This window comes from Elaeis guineensis, chromosome 5, assembly GCF_000442705.2.
Source record: "Elaeis guineensis isolate ETL-2024a chromosome 5, EG11, whole genome shotgun sequence".
In the NCBI taxonomy this organism is placed as follows: Eukaryota; Viridiplantae; Streptophyta; class Magnoliopsida; order Arecales; family Arecaceae; genus Elaeis; species Elaeis guineensis.
The window spans coordinates 61,480,048-61,496,674 of record NC_025997.2 but is presented as its reverse complement, the minus strand read 5'-3'; the positions used below and the strand labels follow the sequence as shown (position 1 = coordinate 61,496,674).

The window sequence follows — 16,627 nt, the reverse complement described above, 5'->3', positions numbered from 1 at the left end:
TCGGTGGGTATCCCCCAACAAGGCTCATTATTTTTCCATCTCTTTTTGAATCTAGTAACTAAAGACCAGCCTAATAACAGCTTTGAGCGAGAGAGAGTAGAGGCAAGACCAACTCCTTGTTAGGCTAAATCTAGTTTTGGTCAAGTATATTAAAATGTTGTTTGAGAATTTTGTGTAAATACACTAAATATTAGAAGCAAGGTTCATCGAACAAGTATCGAAGATTGTACCAGTTGGTGACTAGTTCAATATGGTATGAGTCCATGCCGTACCATTTTGGGGTGTATCAAAAATTGAGAAAAGGAGAAAGGGAGGCAGAGGGAGAGAGGGAGGATATCTATTGGTGAATCTCCTCCCGACGGCTTTATTGGATCTAGCAGAATGAGTGAACAATGTAGTATCAAAAAGGAGCAAGCAACTAGACAAAGAAATGGAAGGCCATGGGCTAAACCATAGGTTTCATAACCATCCCGAACCAAGCGGTTCAAGACGTGCCGAACCAGACCGGTAGAGAATCGGGACGGTTCCGACAGCAAAAACAACACATGCCAGTGCCGGAGAAGAAAGAGAGGGAAACAAAAAAAGAGAAAGAGAGGAGAGGGAGAGGCCGCCGGAGCTCAGTGGTGGCCCTCTATAACCATCGGAGGCCCATGGAAGCTCGATTCGCCCGATAGGGCTGCCGCAATGAGCGAGAAAGAAAGAGAGAGAGACAAAGGGAGAAACCGTCGGAGACAGGAGGATGGGATGGCGGAGGGGCCGTCGGAGGTCTCCGAGTGGCCATTGTGGCTATCGAGCGGTGGAAGCGGCGCATGCGAAGTCATGGCTGCAGAACAAGGGCGACCGTCCCTGATCACATTTTTCTAAAAGAAAGACGAACAATGAAGCCGACACTTGGTTTGTCGACTTCACTTTTTTAGAATTTTTTTTTAAAAGGTTTAAAAACAGTGAAGGCGGCAATTGATTTGTCGGCTTCACTATTTCAATTTTTTTTTAAAAAGCCCAAAAACAATGAAGCCGGCAAATCCATTGCCAGCTTCACTATTATCGGGCTTTTTAAAAAAACCCATGAAACAGGAGCGATAGCTCATGTTTCACGTTGCGGAGCCACAAGCGGCATTTACACCGCCTGACAGCCACAATGGCCAGCCGGAGGTCCTCCAGCGATCTCTCCGACAGACCCTCTCTCTTTCTCTTCCTCTCTTTTCCTCTTTTTCTCTCTTTTTCTCCTCCCCGGTTCGTCCCTTTCTCCCTTTATCGATTCCCGCCGGTCCGATCGAGTACAAAACCGTACCAGACCATGCCGTCGGCCAACCGAAACGGCCACCGATACCGAAATTGAAAACCTTGGGCTAAACCTTAACTATAACCTAGCAGAGCGAGATTTGGGAGGTGATGGTGGAAGATACAAGGCTTACTAGTGACAAGCAAAGGGGAGTGAGTGGCATCCAACAGTGTAGGCTTGCGAACCATCAAAACCCTCAAATGAGGGATAAGGGGTGCTCCTGAACCATCACAAGCACTTAAGGGGGAGAGGGTTTATAACCGAACTGACACGACCCACAGAACTATTCCTACTTGGTGTTGGTTCAGTTTGGTATAGAGCAAACCATCCAGTTCGAGTCGATTTGGCAATCACTGATTAGAAGTTCAGAGTTGTACTCCATTTATGACTTTTGGTAATCTATAAGAATATATATAATGTTTTAACTCGAGAGTTTACCTAGAGTTGAGTTGTTCTGATCATCATTACTACTTGTGCATGAACTATATTGTTATCAAATTATGTTAAATTTACTAACAGGTTGAAAACCTTACAGACTTATAGGGCCAACCCCCACTTGTGTGAGTATGTCGTGCTTGCCATGCCCTTTTAAGATTTTGGGGTCAAGGGTGTGACAATTGAAGTCATATCAAAGTATAAGTTTAATCTTTAGGATTTAATCTAGATATAAGGATATGATAGGATGAATATAGATGAGGTAGTTATTAGATGCTTGGATATGCTCATGTATTATCTATTATATCATTAAGTGGTTACATATGCTTAAATTTTAGTTAATTTGAAATTTTATAACGAAATTCGGTTATTAAGTGTAGGTTAAAATGGCACTCCAACGCGTTAAGAAGGTTACCAATATTACTAATGACTCTTGTACTGGAAAACCTTCAAATCAATAGGCTGATGACACTAGTCAGCAGAAGGATGCCAGAACCTCCAAATACCCAGACTGAGCAACAGCAGCAGCCTGGGATGCTCCAATTTATGGATACTTGGAATGTTGCAACAACAATAGCCACAGTTCTAACAACAACTACTTGAGCAAAAGAAGTGGTTTCAACAACACAATTGCAACAACAACAATTTCCACAATGGTTGTAGCAGCAACTATTGCAACATAGCAGCTACTGCAGCAAAAGGAACAACCATTGAGAATTGAGGCCCAGTCACTGCAACACAAAAGTATCTCAGAATTTAAGAAAGCGGTCCCACTGGCTTTCAAGGAACCACTGAACTCCTAGAGGTTGAAAACTGGTTGGATGAAATAGAGAAGGCATTTGCAATTGTTAAAGCTGGAAGAGGTGTTGTAAAGCTTTTTATGAAGAATACTTTCCTTCAAGGATAAAACAAAACAAGGAACTACTTCCAGGTATCTACTAACTACTTTCCAAACTTGAGGCAAAAAGGTATGATAGTGACCTAATATGAGGCCAAGTTCGGTGAACTTGCTAAATTTGCCTCTAAGTTGGTGTAAGATGAAGAGAGCTGAGCACATAAGGTTCAAATAGGTCTAAGATAAAAATTAGGAAGTACGTAAAATCATTCGAATTAAGTACCTATAAAGAAATAGTAAAAAGGCACTAATAATAGAAAGAGAACTTAATCAAGAATAGAAAGAAAAGAAAATCCAGAGGGAGAGGCACAAGGTGGACAAAGTTCGAATTGGCAATTAAAGAAGCTAAGGCACCTAGCATAACATGGCCAGAGAGCAGCAAACGAGTTACATCAATATGGGATGGGTCACATAAATAAGGATTGCCCTTGGAACACTAGTGCTTGTCTCAGATGTGGACAAGCAAGTCACAAAATAGCAGCATATTAGATGACAACAGTGTCAGACTGCCTCGACACCTCAAACAATCTCAGCCAGCCCAAGCATCAACAAGTAGAACCCCTCTACTAGATATAACAGACGGAAGAAACAAAGACCTAGGACTCAGGGCCAACTCTATGCTCTCACATGATAAGATGGCCTGGCCCCTAATATTATGGTGGCATGTAGGTTTCTAGTACTCAATACTCATACATATGCTCCGTTTGATCCTGGCTCAAGCACTACTTTGGTTGAAAAACATAACATACTATGTGTACCTTTAGAAATTGAGCTATATGTTGAAACCCCGATTGGGGAATGTACTGGCTACTGATTATGTTTTCAAGTCTCGTGTTATTTGAATCAGAGAAAGACAGTTGTTGGTAGATCTAATAGCATTTGAAATGAGAGATTTTGATACTAAACTGGAAATGTATTGGCTTGCTTCCTATCATGTGTCATTTAATTGTTACGAGAAGACTCTGAATTTCTAGATTCCATATCAATCAGAGTTCAGTTTGGCAGAAAGCACAAGAATTAATTACCCACCACTATCAACCTAGCGGGCATGGTATGCTGTACCACCCCGAACCATCTGGTTCGAGGCATATCGAGCTGTACCAAGGGCAGAGCAGAATGGTTCTGCACCTCAGCTCAAGAAACTGGCGAGCAGAAAGCGAGAAGGAAAAAGAGGAAGAGGGAGGGAGGGAGTGGGAGGGAGAGGAGGAGGAAGGTGTAGGGAGCCCTCCGACTAACCTATTTCAAATGAAACAAGAGTCAGAGGCCGTTTTTCCTGAAGCATTAACTGAAGTCAGTAAAGTGTGTCAACTTAACGATTCAAAAAATAAAATAGAGCCCCTTTTCTTATTTTTAAATCTTTAAGTGAAGTCAGCATGCCCTGCCAACTTCACGCAACCCTAGAAAAAAAGCGCCTCTGGCCCCTGTTTCATTCAAAACATGGGACCCAGAGGGCTCACTCCGCCTCTTCCCCCTCCCTCTCTATCTCTTTTCACCTCTTTCCTTCTCCCTCTCCCCATGCCTCGCCGGAACTGCAAGACTCTGCTGTATCGGTACCAGCGCGGCACAATACCGTACCAAACGATGCCATCAGGCAACTAGTGTCCTAGTATCAACATACGCTACCTTGCTTGCAGGCTAAGCAAATGTTAAAGAAGGTTTGTAGAGATTATCTGGCTACTCTAAGGGATACTCAACAGAAGAAAAACTAGGAGACATCCCTATTGTGGGGAAGTTTCCCGATGTTTTGCTAGAGGACTTGCCAAGGGATAGGGAGATTGAATTCTCCATTAATCTAGTACCAGGTACAGGGCTAATTTCTGAAGCTCTATGTAGAATGGATCCCACTGAGTTGAAGGACATAAAAGCAACTCCAAGAGTTACTAGATAAGAGCTTCATTGGACCCAATGTATCACCTTAAAGAGCTCCAGTCCTATTTGCAAAGAAGAAGGAAAATATGTTATTTATGTAAAGCATAATGTAAGAAACTATGACTAAAATAACACTATTTTTTGTGGCTGCAAGAAACCTTAGATTCCTGTGATAAAAATTAACTTGAATGCAAAGAGAAAAAGTATTGGAGAACTACTAAATTTGCATGCCTTGCAATAAAAGGAAAACTTCTCAACCTACAAAGTTCTATGGGCTTGAACTTTTAAAAAAAAAACAAAGCAAAAGATAAATGTGACAAAAAAGATAAGATTGAAGTGTCATGGTGTAAGATATAAATGTGGTTTCCTTAAGAGATGAGTTCCATTCACAAGTGATAATGACATGTCATCATGAAGAGGTAGGGAGTGCTTTGCGAAATACAACAAAGAAATTGTTGACGTTTGCCGTTCGAGCCATATTGTCTTAAATGTGAAAATTTTTGAGTTAATTTCTTTGTCCATAAGGTTGACAAAAATTGTATCAAAGTGGGAAGAGATAGTATGAAAAAATAATGGGCATGAAATCTTAGAGTCTGGTATTTCTAAACTTCTAATATTTTAAAAGATTATAAAAAATTTGGCCTCAACATTTAGAATAGATGGACACCCACAAGGATGCAATTCTTCAAGGATTGTATGACTAGTAATATCCTCAGTTTAGACAAATGTAAATGTTATATCTTATTATTAAAAATAAAGGAAACTGAAGTTATTCAAATTAACATAATATAATGAGCCAAAAATTAATAAAAAAGAAAAATATTGCAACTAAAGAAACCACCATTTGTCAAGATTAAAAAAAAAATAATTTCAAAATTTTATATTATAAATGAGGGAATTAAATGCATTCTTGCCTCCGGAGTTGGAGCTTTCTTTCTTTGGCCATTCAACCAGCATATCCACTCAACTGCAACCATCAAAGATATTAGAGTTAAGTTCACTAAGTGCCAAGCAATAGTGTAATAATTTCATATTGAAGTACATTGAACTTTTTTTATAAACATACGTCTTATGCACTGTTTGACTTCACGCAATAACTCATCCCAACACCTAACCTCGTGTTTAAAGAAGCATAAGAATATGATCAGAGAATTATTCCAAAACTAACCTGGAATGGAAGTGGGGTCCTCTTCACCTTTGAAAACCACCCATCTTTTCTCCTTCACTGGCATTATTATGGAGAAAAATAGAATTAAGTTTCCAACAGTAATGATGAAAACAAAGGGGAATTGTGTGAGTAAATTCATGCTGAGACTACTACTAATTCACATACATTAATAATATATATCATAATTAAATTACATGTTGACCACCTCATGTAGAATTTGCACTATGCACTAGCTGCATTTCATTACAGCCAAGGGCATGGCATAAGATCAACCAATGGCTTCATATTGAAATACATTTCAGAATTCTAGCTTAGTTAACTTCTTTAAACCACAAAGTAATACCAAAAGCTAAAAGCAATATATGACAATGGAACCTCATCTAATTAAACTCAAGTTTTACTTGTGACTCTAAACAAAAACACTAGTCTTATCAAAAGTCATAATCAAGGTTACATTGTCTCGATATTGGACCCTACTGGTACAATTACATTACAGTATCGGTACGTGCTACAGAACGAGACGGTGAGACATACCAAGTGTCAGTATGGTATGCGACTATGTACCAAGTCACTATCAGTATGGTATGATATGCTCAGTACAATATAGTACCGATTGGTATAGGAAACCTTGGTCACAGTCAAGGGCTCTGAGTCTTGGCGGGACATCCCACGGGACACTGGTATGGGGTCCCATCCCAAGTATCGAGACAGGATCGTCCCGTCATTCCAGCATTCCGATCGGCACAACTTAGGACCGGACAAGACGGTGGCGCATCCCATTCCATTAGAAAATCAGGACAAACCCCATCCCACAAAATTTAAAACCTTTGTGACAATGGAATTTCATCTAATTAAACTCCAGCTTTAAGTGTGACCCTAAATAAAAACACCGGTTTAAATCCAAATCATCTATAAACTTCAAGTGTATTCTCTTAATACTTGAAGTTCATAAATGTAATGTTAATTGAGTAATCCTAGTGATGGAGATCCAAAATCATGTCAAATGCATTTAAGGCTGCAACTTATGGGTTTTTCTTAGAACTAATCTATATATGTTCTTAGTTTTATTGATGAAAAGGGCAATTTAAAATCAGTGGCTGAGATTAAAAGATTTCTTATTTTATATAATAGCTTGATGAGCAAGTTGCTGTAGCAGTACTGCTCATGATCCTGTTCAAGCTACAATACCTGTGAATGGTAACCAGAAGTTCTGAGGGTATTTTAAGGAGTTAAAAGTCCTATTAAGGTTTCTTTTGTCATAAATTGGGGTCTTGATATTTTATGTAACAGAGTTGGATAATTGTTTAATGAAGAAAAGGTGACTTTCAGTTTTTTCTCGTGCTCCAAGAGTGACTCTAGTATCATCCTTCCTCTTCCCTTTAGCCCTCTTTTCCTTCTCCTCTTTTCTTTTTTTATTCTACACATAATCAATGTTTTTTCTAGTTGTTCTTCATCAAAAACACCTCCTTTATTGCCATAGATCTGTCATATCACGTGCATCTCAGATTATTTCTCATGGGAAATTCCAGCAAGCATATGATTTCAACAGTTCTGTTGTACAAAGTACAAACACTTAAAAATGCTATCAAGGCCTAAATCCCAAGCCCTAGGATAGATTACAGTCAACCATTGTTTATTTTATTTGAGAACATAGTTTTCTAGTTCAGTTTTATTGAAAATGCAGGTCTTAATCTGAAACTCCTGCAACATATAGATTTAGTCTTCTTCCTAAACACTAGTAGGTCCTCTTCCATAGACTGTCCTACATCGCTAGGTAATAATATGGCAGAACAAAACAATGCTCAACTCAAAATGGTGTTCTAGAAGGACACAATCATTAAGTTTAACCTCCTACTACAATGCTAAAGGGTGTTTGACAGACCAGTTAGGAAAAATGTTAATTGAAAACACCCATTTAAAACCCATTCTATCATAAACATGTTTTCAGGGATGGCTTAGAAACAATTTCACACTCATTTCATTTATCATAGTTTATCATTGAACTTGATATATAGGTTACACTAACAATGGGGAGCCATCTTTTGCTTAAAATTATCCGAAAACATAAAAATCTACCTTGCTAGGTTCCCTCCCCAGTTTTGGCTACTGACTCTATGCTCATGTGACTACCAACAATAGGAACATCAAAACCAGAAAATTAAGTGTATGCAACTCCCTAGAATGTCTTCTACGCTTCCTCCTACTACAGTCCACTATCTCATCTCCTTTTTTGTGATTGTGGTCCCCAATGGAGATACTTTCCAGCAAAATCCGAAATCCTCAAGAAGATAAGGGATATGAACAGAAACTAACGAACTGATGAAACTAAAAGGAGCAACGATAGGCAATTTTAACAAAAGAGTTCTCCAATGGTTCACCTTTTTTTGTGATTCTGCTGTCCTCGGTGGTGATAGTTTCAAGAAAAGACCTAAAATCCTCAAGAAGATACCGGTATGAACAGAAACTAACAAACTTTGAAACTAAAGCCATGACAGGTAATCTTAACATGAGTTATTCAATTTTTCACATACCCCTGAATCATCCGGTTCAAGGCATACCAAACTGAACCAAGGCAGAACCGTGCCCAGTTCCCCGCCATAAAATAGTAAAGGGCACCAAACCGTTGTGAACCTCTCCAAACCAAGCGATTCACACAGGTTCGAGGTGGATTTGGCTTCTTCTCCCTTTAATCATTTAAGAGAGAGTGTCTGAGAAGCTCCTGAGCCTTCTCACGCCTCTTCTCTTCATTCTTCCCTCAAAAATCCAACAAAAATCTAAAAAATAAAAAATGATTTCAACAATCAAAGGCAAGATCCAACCTTGTTTTAAGGTTTTCTCCCTCTCCTCCTCTCTATTTCTTTCTTGTTTTTTCCTTTTTTAGGCTGGTAATTGGCAAGAAAACTGAAAAATAAGGGAATGTCATGCAAAAATTTTTGATTTTGACATTATTTCATGGTATATTGTAGATCTATGAATGATCCTTGTAATGACACTAAAATCTTTAATATCATTAAATCTGTAATTTTTAAATTAAAAAATATATTTTTGATTAAAATTTTAAAAAAATAATTGTAAAATCAAAAGCTTGTTTAGGGAGATGCAAGCTACTCTCGGCCTAAATTTGGTTAAATTTGGTTTCAATTTATTCAAATTTGGATGTGATCGTAAGCATAGTGGCTTAGGCCCAAATTTGAATAAAATTGAGAAATAAATAGCCTTCCATGCATACCCATGGACTTAGTAAAACATATGGAGCATCCACGATAGGGTGCTACACAAATATAAGATCTTGACTGAGCAGCAGCAACATATTTTCTAAACCCCATGTGCTGCATATTTTATCGATCTCATGTTGATAGAGATTAGGAAGACTGGTGGGATGCAGTAGATAGTGGAGATAGACCAGTCCATCATCAGGTTTATTTATTGCGGCATATAAGGCCTATCACTTATGACAAAGGACATAGGAGAGGAGATCTTCAGACTAACTATCACATAGTTTGCTATTAACTAAATTGCATTTAGTAGCCTTCTTGAATGGAAAGCAAGTAATATCGGATGTTTATCACTGTCAAGCGGCAAGAGAGCAAATATACGAGGGTCGGCACTAAGGGGAGCTATGTAGAGAGCTTGGTGATGATGCAAACATTCTTGCAGCAAATCGAGGAGATAGTAAAGGCTATTAAGCCATTATATCGAGTGCATTGGGCCATGGTTAGTGAAGGATTCCCCAAATGAGCTTCATGTATCATATAATAGAGAGTACAAAGACTCATATTAGGGAGATAGATCCGAAGCATGCCCAACAGTACATTGATGTCATGGAACAGAGGTGGGGCTATAACATGAGTAGGAAGTTGCATCTAGCAGATAAGCAAGAACATTGTAATTTTGAAATACTTATTCATCAACTACTCCTATACTTATTTTACTAAAAAATTGCCAACTCTATTGGTAGCTTGCTACTTGAACTCAAGGTTCCAACTTCCAAGACACTGTACCTAGAATGGATATGAATAAGGAACTTCTGACTGCCATACGTCATGTGATCTATAAGATAGAGCCTAATTCAAAAGTCGTGGCCTTGTGTCTACTCAGTTAACTTAAGTGGCGTGCATAAGTTAACTCATATTTTCAATTATTAACATAGTATAGTATGTTTCTATTCTACAGATGAAAATGTCTAGAAAGAGCACTAACAGCTTTGGAGTCTTAACAACCATCATAAATAAGCAATCTATAAATCAAGGTATATTATATATCAACTGTAACTATTATCTGACATTTTATTATTATTGATATGATACTCTCTTCTATGTAATTTTCTTCAATGCTTTTGCAACCGAATGGTGGATTTATTTTGGTCTGTTAGTGAAAAATCTTAAGTCGCAAGCCATCCAGATCCTTCCTCAAATGGTCTCCTCAAGTGGCTATAAGCACAATTAGTCCATCTTTGCCCTCATCTACAATAAATAGAGGAACCATCTGGCACAGAAACACCTCAATAGCCTTATATATATCCACTACGATCTAAGGTTGAGGATAAGTGCATTTAGAAGAAACTAGAGCTGAAATATGCAGATCCGCTCCACACCACAATGTTCTTCTCCTCTAGTACTCCCATACTGGGCCTCTAATAACAATATTTCCCCCTGGAGTGGTAGCTGCATCATCATGAATTGTTTATTTACAACTCATGCCCACACATTCATCATCCTTTTAAGCCTTCCTTTCGTTCCTTTTAATAATCTTGCAAACTGAGAAGGTATCTAAAAATTTATGAAATTGTTGGTTGAGAAATATCATCATTTATATTACAAAATTACTTTAAAGTAACTTTACTCCAAGCCATCATCAAATTAGAGCCATTAACAATATCGCATAGAATACTCAATATTTTACCAAAATGCTTCTAGCCCCATGCATAAAACTTTGCAGAATGTTATTCTAAGTTGGTTGGCTGGTTCATCTTCTATTTATTGTCTTTCAGTGTCAATGTGTCTAAAAAAGTCAAATCCACATAATTTTTATCCATATAATTTTTATCACAATACCATCAGCACATGTTTACAAAATACATTCATAAAGAAGAAACTAAATCAAAGACATTTGTTACCTTCTATCTCATTCAGGTCCCACATTGTCCAAATTTTCTTGAGTTCCCATCAAGCAAACTTATAAATTAACTTCAATCCATTTCCGTTCAAATGAACACAGCACACAGCACCTCTTTTGTTCTTCTTCTACTTTTTTTATCATCATATTTGAAATTTTGGTATTTGACATGCCATATTTTCGCATGTGTATATTTTAAATTTTAAATATTTCATTTTGTATTTGCGCTCTTGAATTGATAATTTATTGTCGAACATTAGAATCATGTATTCATTGTTATCTATATGTATATTTATATTTTTGAATCTCGCATCATCAAGCTGCATGCCTTTCAAGACAGCGTTGCATTCCATAGTATAGAATAAGATTGTAGACTATGAACAATGACCCAAGCTCTGTTGAGTACTTCAAGGCATACCCTCAAAGTCAACCACACCATCGAGAGGTAGATGCTAGTGACACAAGTAGAAGAAAATAGATTCAATGGAAATGACATGCAGATAAGTTACCCACAAAACAGAAATCAGTGGACAAAACATGCAGATAAGTTAGCCAAACTGTATCTGAGACACCTGCACAATTCTTAAAAATGGCATCCATTACATACAAAAAGTGATCACATTTTGAATGTTTCAAGGCTTGATACCCGTTAGCAACACTTCACACACAACTTCAAGTACTAAGATGATACAAATATATACATCCATCATTTTTCAAGCCTTCCAAACACTACCATCAACCCTGACAGCATTGCAAGAAACATAAACAAAGAGAAAAAAATCCAAATTTTACCCAATGCTCTTGACAAAGATTCATGGTCCACAATTTCAAACGCCACCATTGTGGCAGAAACCATCAAAATTTACATAAGCAATATAGCAACCAAGATCATCCAACATTTTCCCATAAGACTCAAAAAATAGAACCAAATAAAGATATCCAGATTATAAAACAAATCACTAAATAATCAAAAACTGCACCTTTAGAGCTCGTCAATTCAAATTATGAGCAAGCCATGTACCATTAATACAAATAGGTGGCGAGCTAAAGAATCCAAGAAGAATCAGTGACGACAGGACAGCAACATTATTTCAAGCCTTCCAAATTTTATTCAATGCTCTCGATTAATAGAATCAACTATAAAAGCCAGATAAAGACTCACGATCAACAATTTCAAATACCACCATTGTGTCCGAAACCATCAAAATTTACATGCCAACAATAATTGAGCGAACAAAATCATCCAACTTTTCTTCCCAAAAGATTCAAGAAATAAAATCAAATATCACATCCAGGTTTTGTGGGGGAAAATCACTAAACATACAAAAAATCTCGTCTTTCGACACAGTTATACAAATGGTGGCCAACTAAAGAATCCACAAAACATGAGAGGAGAGGACAGAGAGAGAAGACGCTTACTGGCTCCATCGATCTCCTCCTTCCGAGTGAAGTAGCGGTTCCCAGCCTTGTCAACGCCCACCATTGTACGGGAGCTGAAGAAACCCCGTAACTTGGAGAGTATCTTCGACATCTCCCTCCCTTTAATCGATCAAACACCTATGCTTCATCGCTGTTTATGTTTCGAGAAAGTAGCGAGTTAGCTGGAAGGAAGATGAAATCCAAACTGCCAAATAAACCCTTCCTTCACCGGACTCCAATTGAGTGCAGGGACGCGCACAAACAGGGTGTGCGCACAGATAGGATGGTGCGCAAGCCCGACACTTGGACTATTCGTACTTATGTCGTTTGGTTTTTAAGAAAAATCAACGAAAACAAAGGAACGGTGCAAAAATTAAAAGACAAGGCCTTTTACCGCGTAGATTGATCAATTTGTTTTTTTTTTTTTTTAATTTCTCTTTTATTTTTTTTTTTTTGAAGATCTATGAAAAATAAAGCACCTGAGAGAGAAAGATCAAAGGGAACACCGACGCTGGTGATGATGGAGATGAAGGCGATGGCGAAGACCGATGGTCGCAGCAAGGAGAACAGGAAGGAGGTCGGCGTCTCTCTTTTTCGAAGATTTGTGGGAAGGAAAGCGCACCTGAAGGAGATTGGAGGGGGAAGACCGACACCGATGATGATGAGGAGGAAGGTGACGGTGGAGACCGGCGGCAGGTGACGACAAGGAGGAGGTGGGCATCCGTGAAAACTCGGAAAAGCGTAGAAAGTCCAGAGGTGGTCACTAGCGTGCTAGTAGAGATCTGAATCTTTAGATGACCCAAGAGATCGTCCAGATGATCCCAGATCATTGATGAGCCAGATCATAATCTATGATAATTTGATCATTGACGATCCAAGATCACTATATTTGATAGATTCAGATATTCATAAATAATCTATTTAATATTTTATAAAAATTTAAAATTATTAATTATATAATATCAAAACTATCAATAATATATTCTATAAAAATATATTTATTAATTATATATAATATATTACTGGCTTATAATCTCATGCAATTTTTTCAAAAAAATATTTTATTTTATTGATTTATTAATATCTATTCTATATATATTTTAAAAATAATTAAAATAATGAAAAAATATATTTTATGTATAGTGTAGATCATAAGTTATTTTATTTTTTTATAAATTTGAGATTTTTCATGGGCCTCTTACGGTCTAGCTCCTCCTAAAATCCTTGTCCTCTTCCCATATTAACATTCATTTTTCTCTACTTTATTCTTTGCCTGCGGAGCTCGCTCTCTTTTCTCCATTTTTGCTACCATCATGGAGTTCAATAGGCTCTCAAAAAGCTAGAACCTCATCGGGATTGAGCATATCAGTGTCCACTCACATATCCATGATTTGGACCTCGACTCCGCTCTGGAGGCTTGCATCATCTCAATATATCAACGCCCACTTATATATCTACGGTCTGAACATCAACTCCGCTCTAGAGGCCTGCATCATCTCCAAAAATATGGATAGCCCCATATTGTTATCATGAGAATAGAGCCCCATAAATTGAAAATTTTGTTGCCAAGGAAGAATCCTTCGATCAAAAATCTCCGACCCCGTAAAATATCATGCTTCTATCAAGATTGTGCTCTCAAACATAACTTACACAAAATCTCGTATATTTGAGAAAAAACCCAATCATTAGTGAAGCTATTACTCTTCGATTCTCCAAAACCAACCAACTGGATAGAATCTTCATTAATTCTTTTCCAAGAAAAGGTAAACTGTTAGCGCAGGCGTGGCTTTTCGATTTTCTGATACCAAGTGAGAATCAAAAAAGGGAAAACAAAAAGCCATTAGCTCCATTGAGGTTTTCTTGAAAAAAAAAGCAGCCATTAGGAATCGAAGAGCTTCCTCCAATTCATGATCTAATTAGGACTGTCTTCTCTCCGAGTCTTGATCAAATTGGGACAGTCCAAGAAACTATAAACAAAATTTTGTTTCACGCCTTCACCCATACATACGTCTTCAAGCTTTCCTTTGCTTCTCTCTGATTCTCTGTTTGAGCCGGTCGTGGTCTGCACACCTTTACCTATATGTCTTCAAGATTTGCTCTACTATAATCTCTTTGTTTCTCTTTTCCAGCCAGCCATGGATCCATGGTTGGATCTTGTCCATGGCCACACTTTATGGCACCTCAAGGCCTTCTTCCAAATAAGGGGCCACCCTACATCAGAGCCCATGGAGGACGTTAGATTCCTCATCTCAAGGCTCCACATCTACGAGCCAGGCAAAATCGTCCATGTTGAGAGCCAGCCCAATGTCTTTCACTCCCCCCCCCCCAAACTTAGAAATGTTGGCTTTAGATGCTAAAAAAAAGAAAAAAGTTGCCTTGGACACATGGTAGATGGTGCCTTAGAAAAAAATACATACATGATAAAAGAAAGGTTGATGTTTTTATTTTAATATATATATATATAAATTAATAAAATATTATTATTATATTTATTAATATATTAATAAATAATAGATTCTATAAAAATATATATATTAGTTCTATAAATTATTAATCCTATAAAAATATATTAATTATTATTATAGAATTTATATTTTTATTTATACTTATAATATATTATTTATTAATACGAATATTTATTTTGATTAGAAAAATAAGGTAGTAATATATTAAATATTTTTATTATAAAATATAAAGTATAATAAGATAATTTTACTCTAATTTAAAATTATCATTGAATCATATGCCAATAATATGATTAATAATATATTATAATATAATATATATATTATAAATATATAATATTAAATATAATATACTATAATATATAATATTGATATAATATACTAACGGTATATTGATATATCAATTTATTTTGCTAGAGTGATGGATATTTTTATCCGTACATTTTAGCTCAAGATCACTGTCTCGAGGTGATCTGGAATTTTTGACCTCGAAGATGAGTATCCCGTCACTAGGTTGGGGAGTGATTTGAGGAGGAGATGATCTGAAATTATTGCCATGTAGGACATCACGGTGCAATCAAACACAGTGATCTCGTCACCTCCACTCACATCATCATTGATCTTGGGTGGATCACCCCATACCAAACGCCCCTTTAATATATTGAATAGAAGATTATGTTTCTTGTCTTTAAACTAAAGTGCATCTTTTTAAGGATCCCCAAAGTTCAAAAATCTAAGATTTAGTCCCTCTAATTTGTGGATCATTTTAATGTGGTTCTCAAATAGGTTTTCAATAATTTTTTCTCACCAAAAATCCTAGCTGGTAATCTCAAGTGCATATGTGGCATTTTTATGGGATTAAAATTTAAAAATATAATTAATGGGGTAAAAATAATAAAAAAATTTTTTCTTTTCTAATCTGTTGGCTCTAGAATTGATTTTGATAAGAATAAAAATTTGAATATATATTTGATACTAATAAATTGTTTGAGTTTTTGAAAAGAAGTTTTCAGAAGCTAAAGTTATGTCTCAAAGAATCACATGCTTCCGATCTTGAAAATTTGTTCAAAGAGGCCACACCATAAAACATCAAGTGAAGAAAGTATAAAGCCAACTCCAACCCTTGAAGGGGGCATTTGGTGATCCAACTTAGATTACCATGGTTATCTAAGATCACTGATGATCCAAATCCTTGGGTGATCTAATCTCTAGTGATCTACGATCACTATATTTGATTTATCATAGTGCAGTGATTAATGACCTCTGGGTATATACAAGCAACTTATTTAGTATGCTATGAGAATCCAAGATCATCGATCATATAATACCAAAAACATCCCTGACATATCTCAAATGGATTTGTATATTATTTGAGATAATATAAAATTGAAAAGAAAAAAATGTAAGAAGATATGAAATAAGAGGAAAGCCTTAGATTATTGTAATTGGATTGAGAAAATAAAATCACTGCTTTGAATCATGCCCCTTTGGGAGTTCGAATTGAAGATTAGGGTAGAAAAATTTTTAGAATAAAATCAAATAGATTTTTTTTCTTTCTAATCAACACGGTCAAAGAAGGAAGGACTTCTGTTGTCCAAAAAGATAGCAACCCAAGAGGAAGGGATGAATTGGGTTCTTTAAAAATTTTAACCAAATTAGACCTTAAGCAAATATGTGCTTTAATCTAAGTTAATTTGTGTATTTAAGATGTGTATAATGCAAGCAACAGCGAAATTGAGATAACAAAAGTTGTTGTGATATCACTTGCTCTAATATCACTTGTTGCAGATCCGATATCACCCATTATGGTAGGAAGAAAGAAGAAATAAGATAAAATACATAATCAAATATGTGAAATAGCTCGAGTGCTATGTTCATGGGCCATGCAAACTTCACTATGAAAGAGAAAACAATACAAAAAAGAACATCCGCTTTCAACTCTCATATATACACCTCTCTCAATTAGAAGCTATCCTCAT

The 16,627-nt window shown here is 36.7% G+C and overlaps 1 protein-coding gene across 16 annotated transcripts in view; it reads right to left on the bottom strand.

Annotated features, from left to right (window-relative positions):
- The window catches only part of LOC105034361 (uncharacterized), a 115,622-nt gene extending 102,690 nt beyond the window's left edge, over positions 1-12,932 (bottom strand). For 4 of the 16 annotated variants that reach the window (XR_012141536.1, XM_010909490.4, XM_010909489.4 and 1 more), the window contains exons 1-3: positions 12,184-12,482; positions 5,650-5,706; positions 5,396-5,448 (exon numbers count right to left, since the gene is read on the bottom strand). Coding sequence is in view for 12 of the 16 variants with exons in the window: in XM_010909490.4 (XP_010907792.1) it covers positions 5,396-5,448; positions 5,650-5,706; positions 12,184-12,295 (222 nt within the window). In the remaining 4 variants the exon portion in view is untranslated. The other 12 variants (XR_012141534.1, XR_012141535.1, XM_010909488.4 and 9 more) reach the window with 10 other exon arrangements.
- Between the last annotated feature and the right edge of the window lie 3,695 nt (positions 12,933-16,627).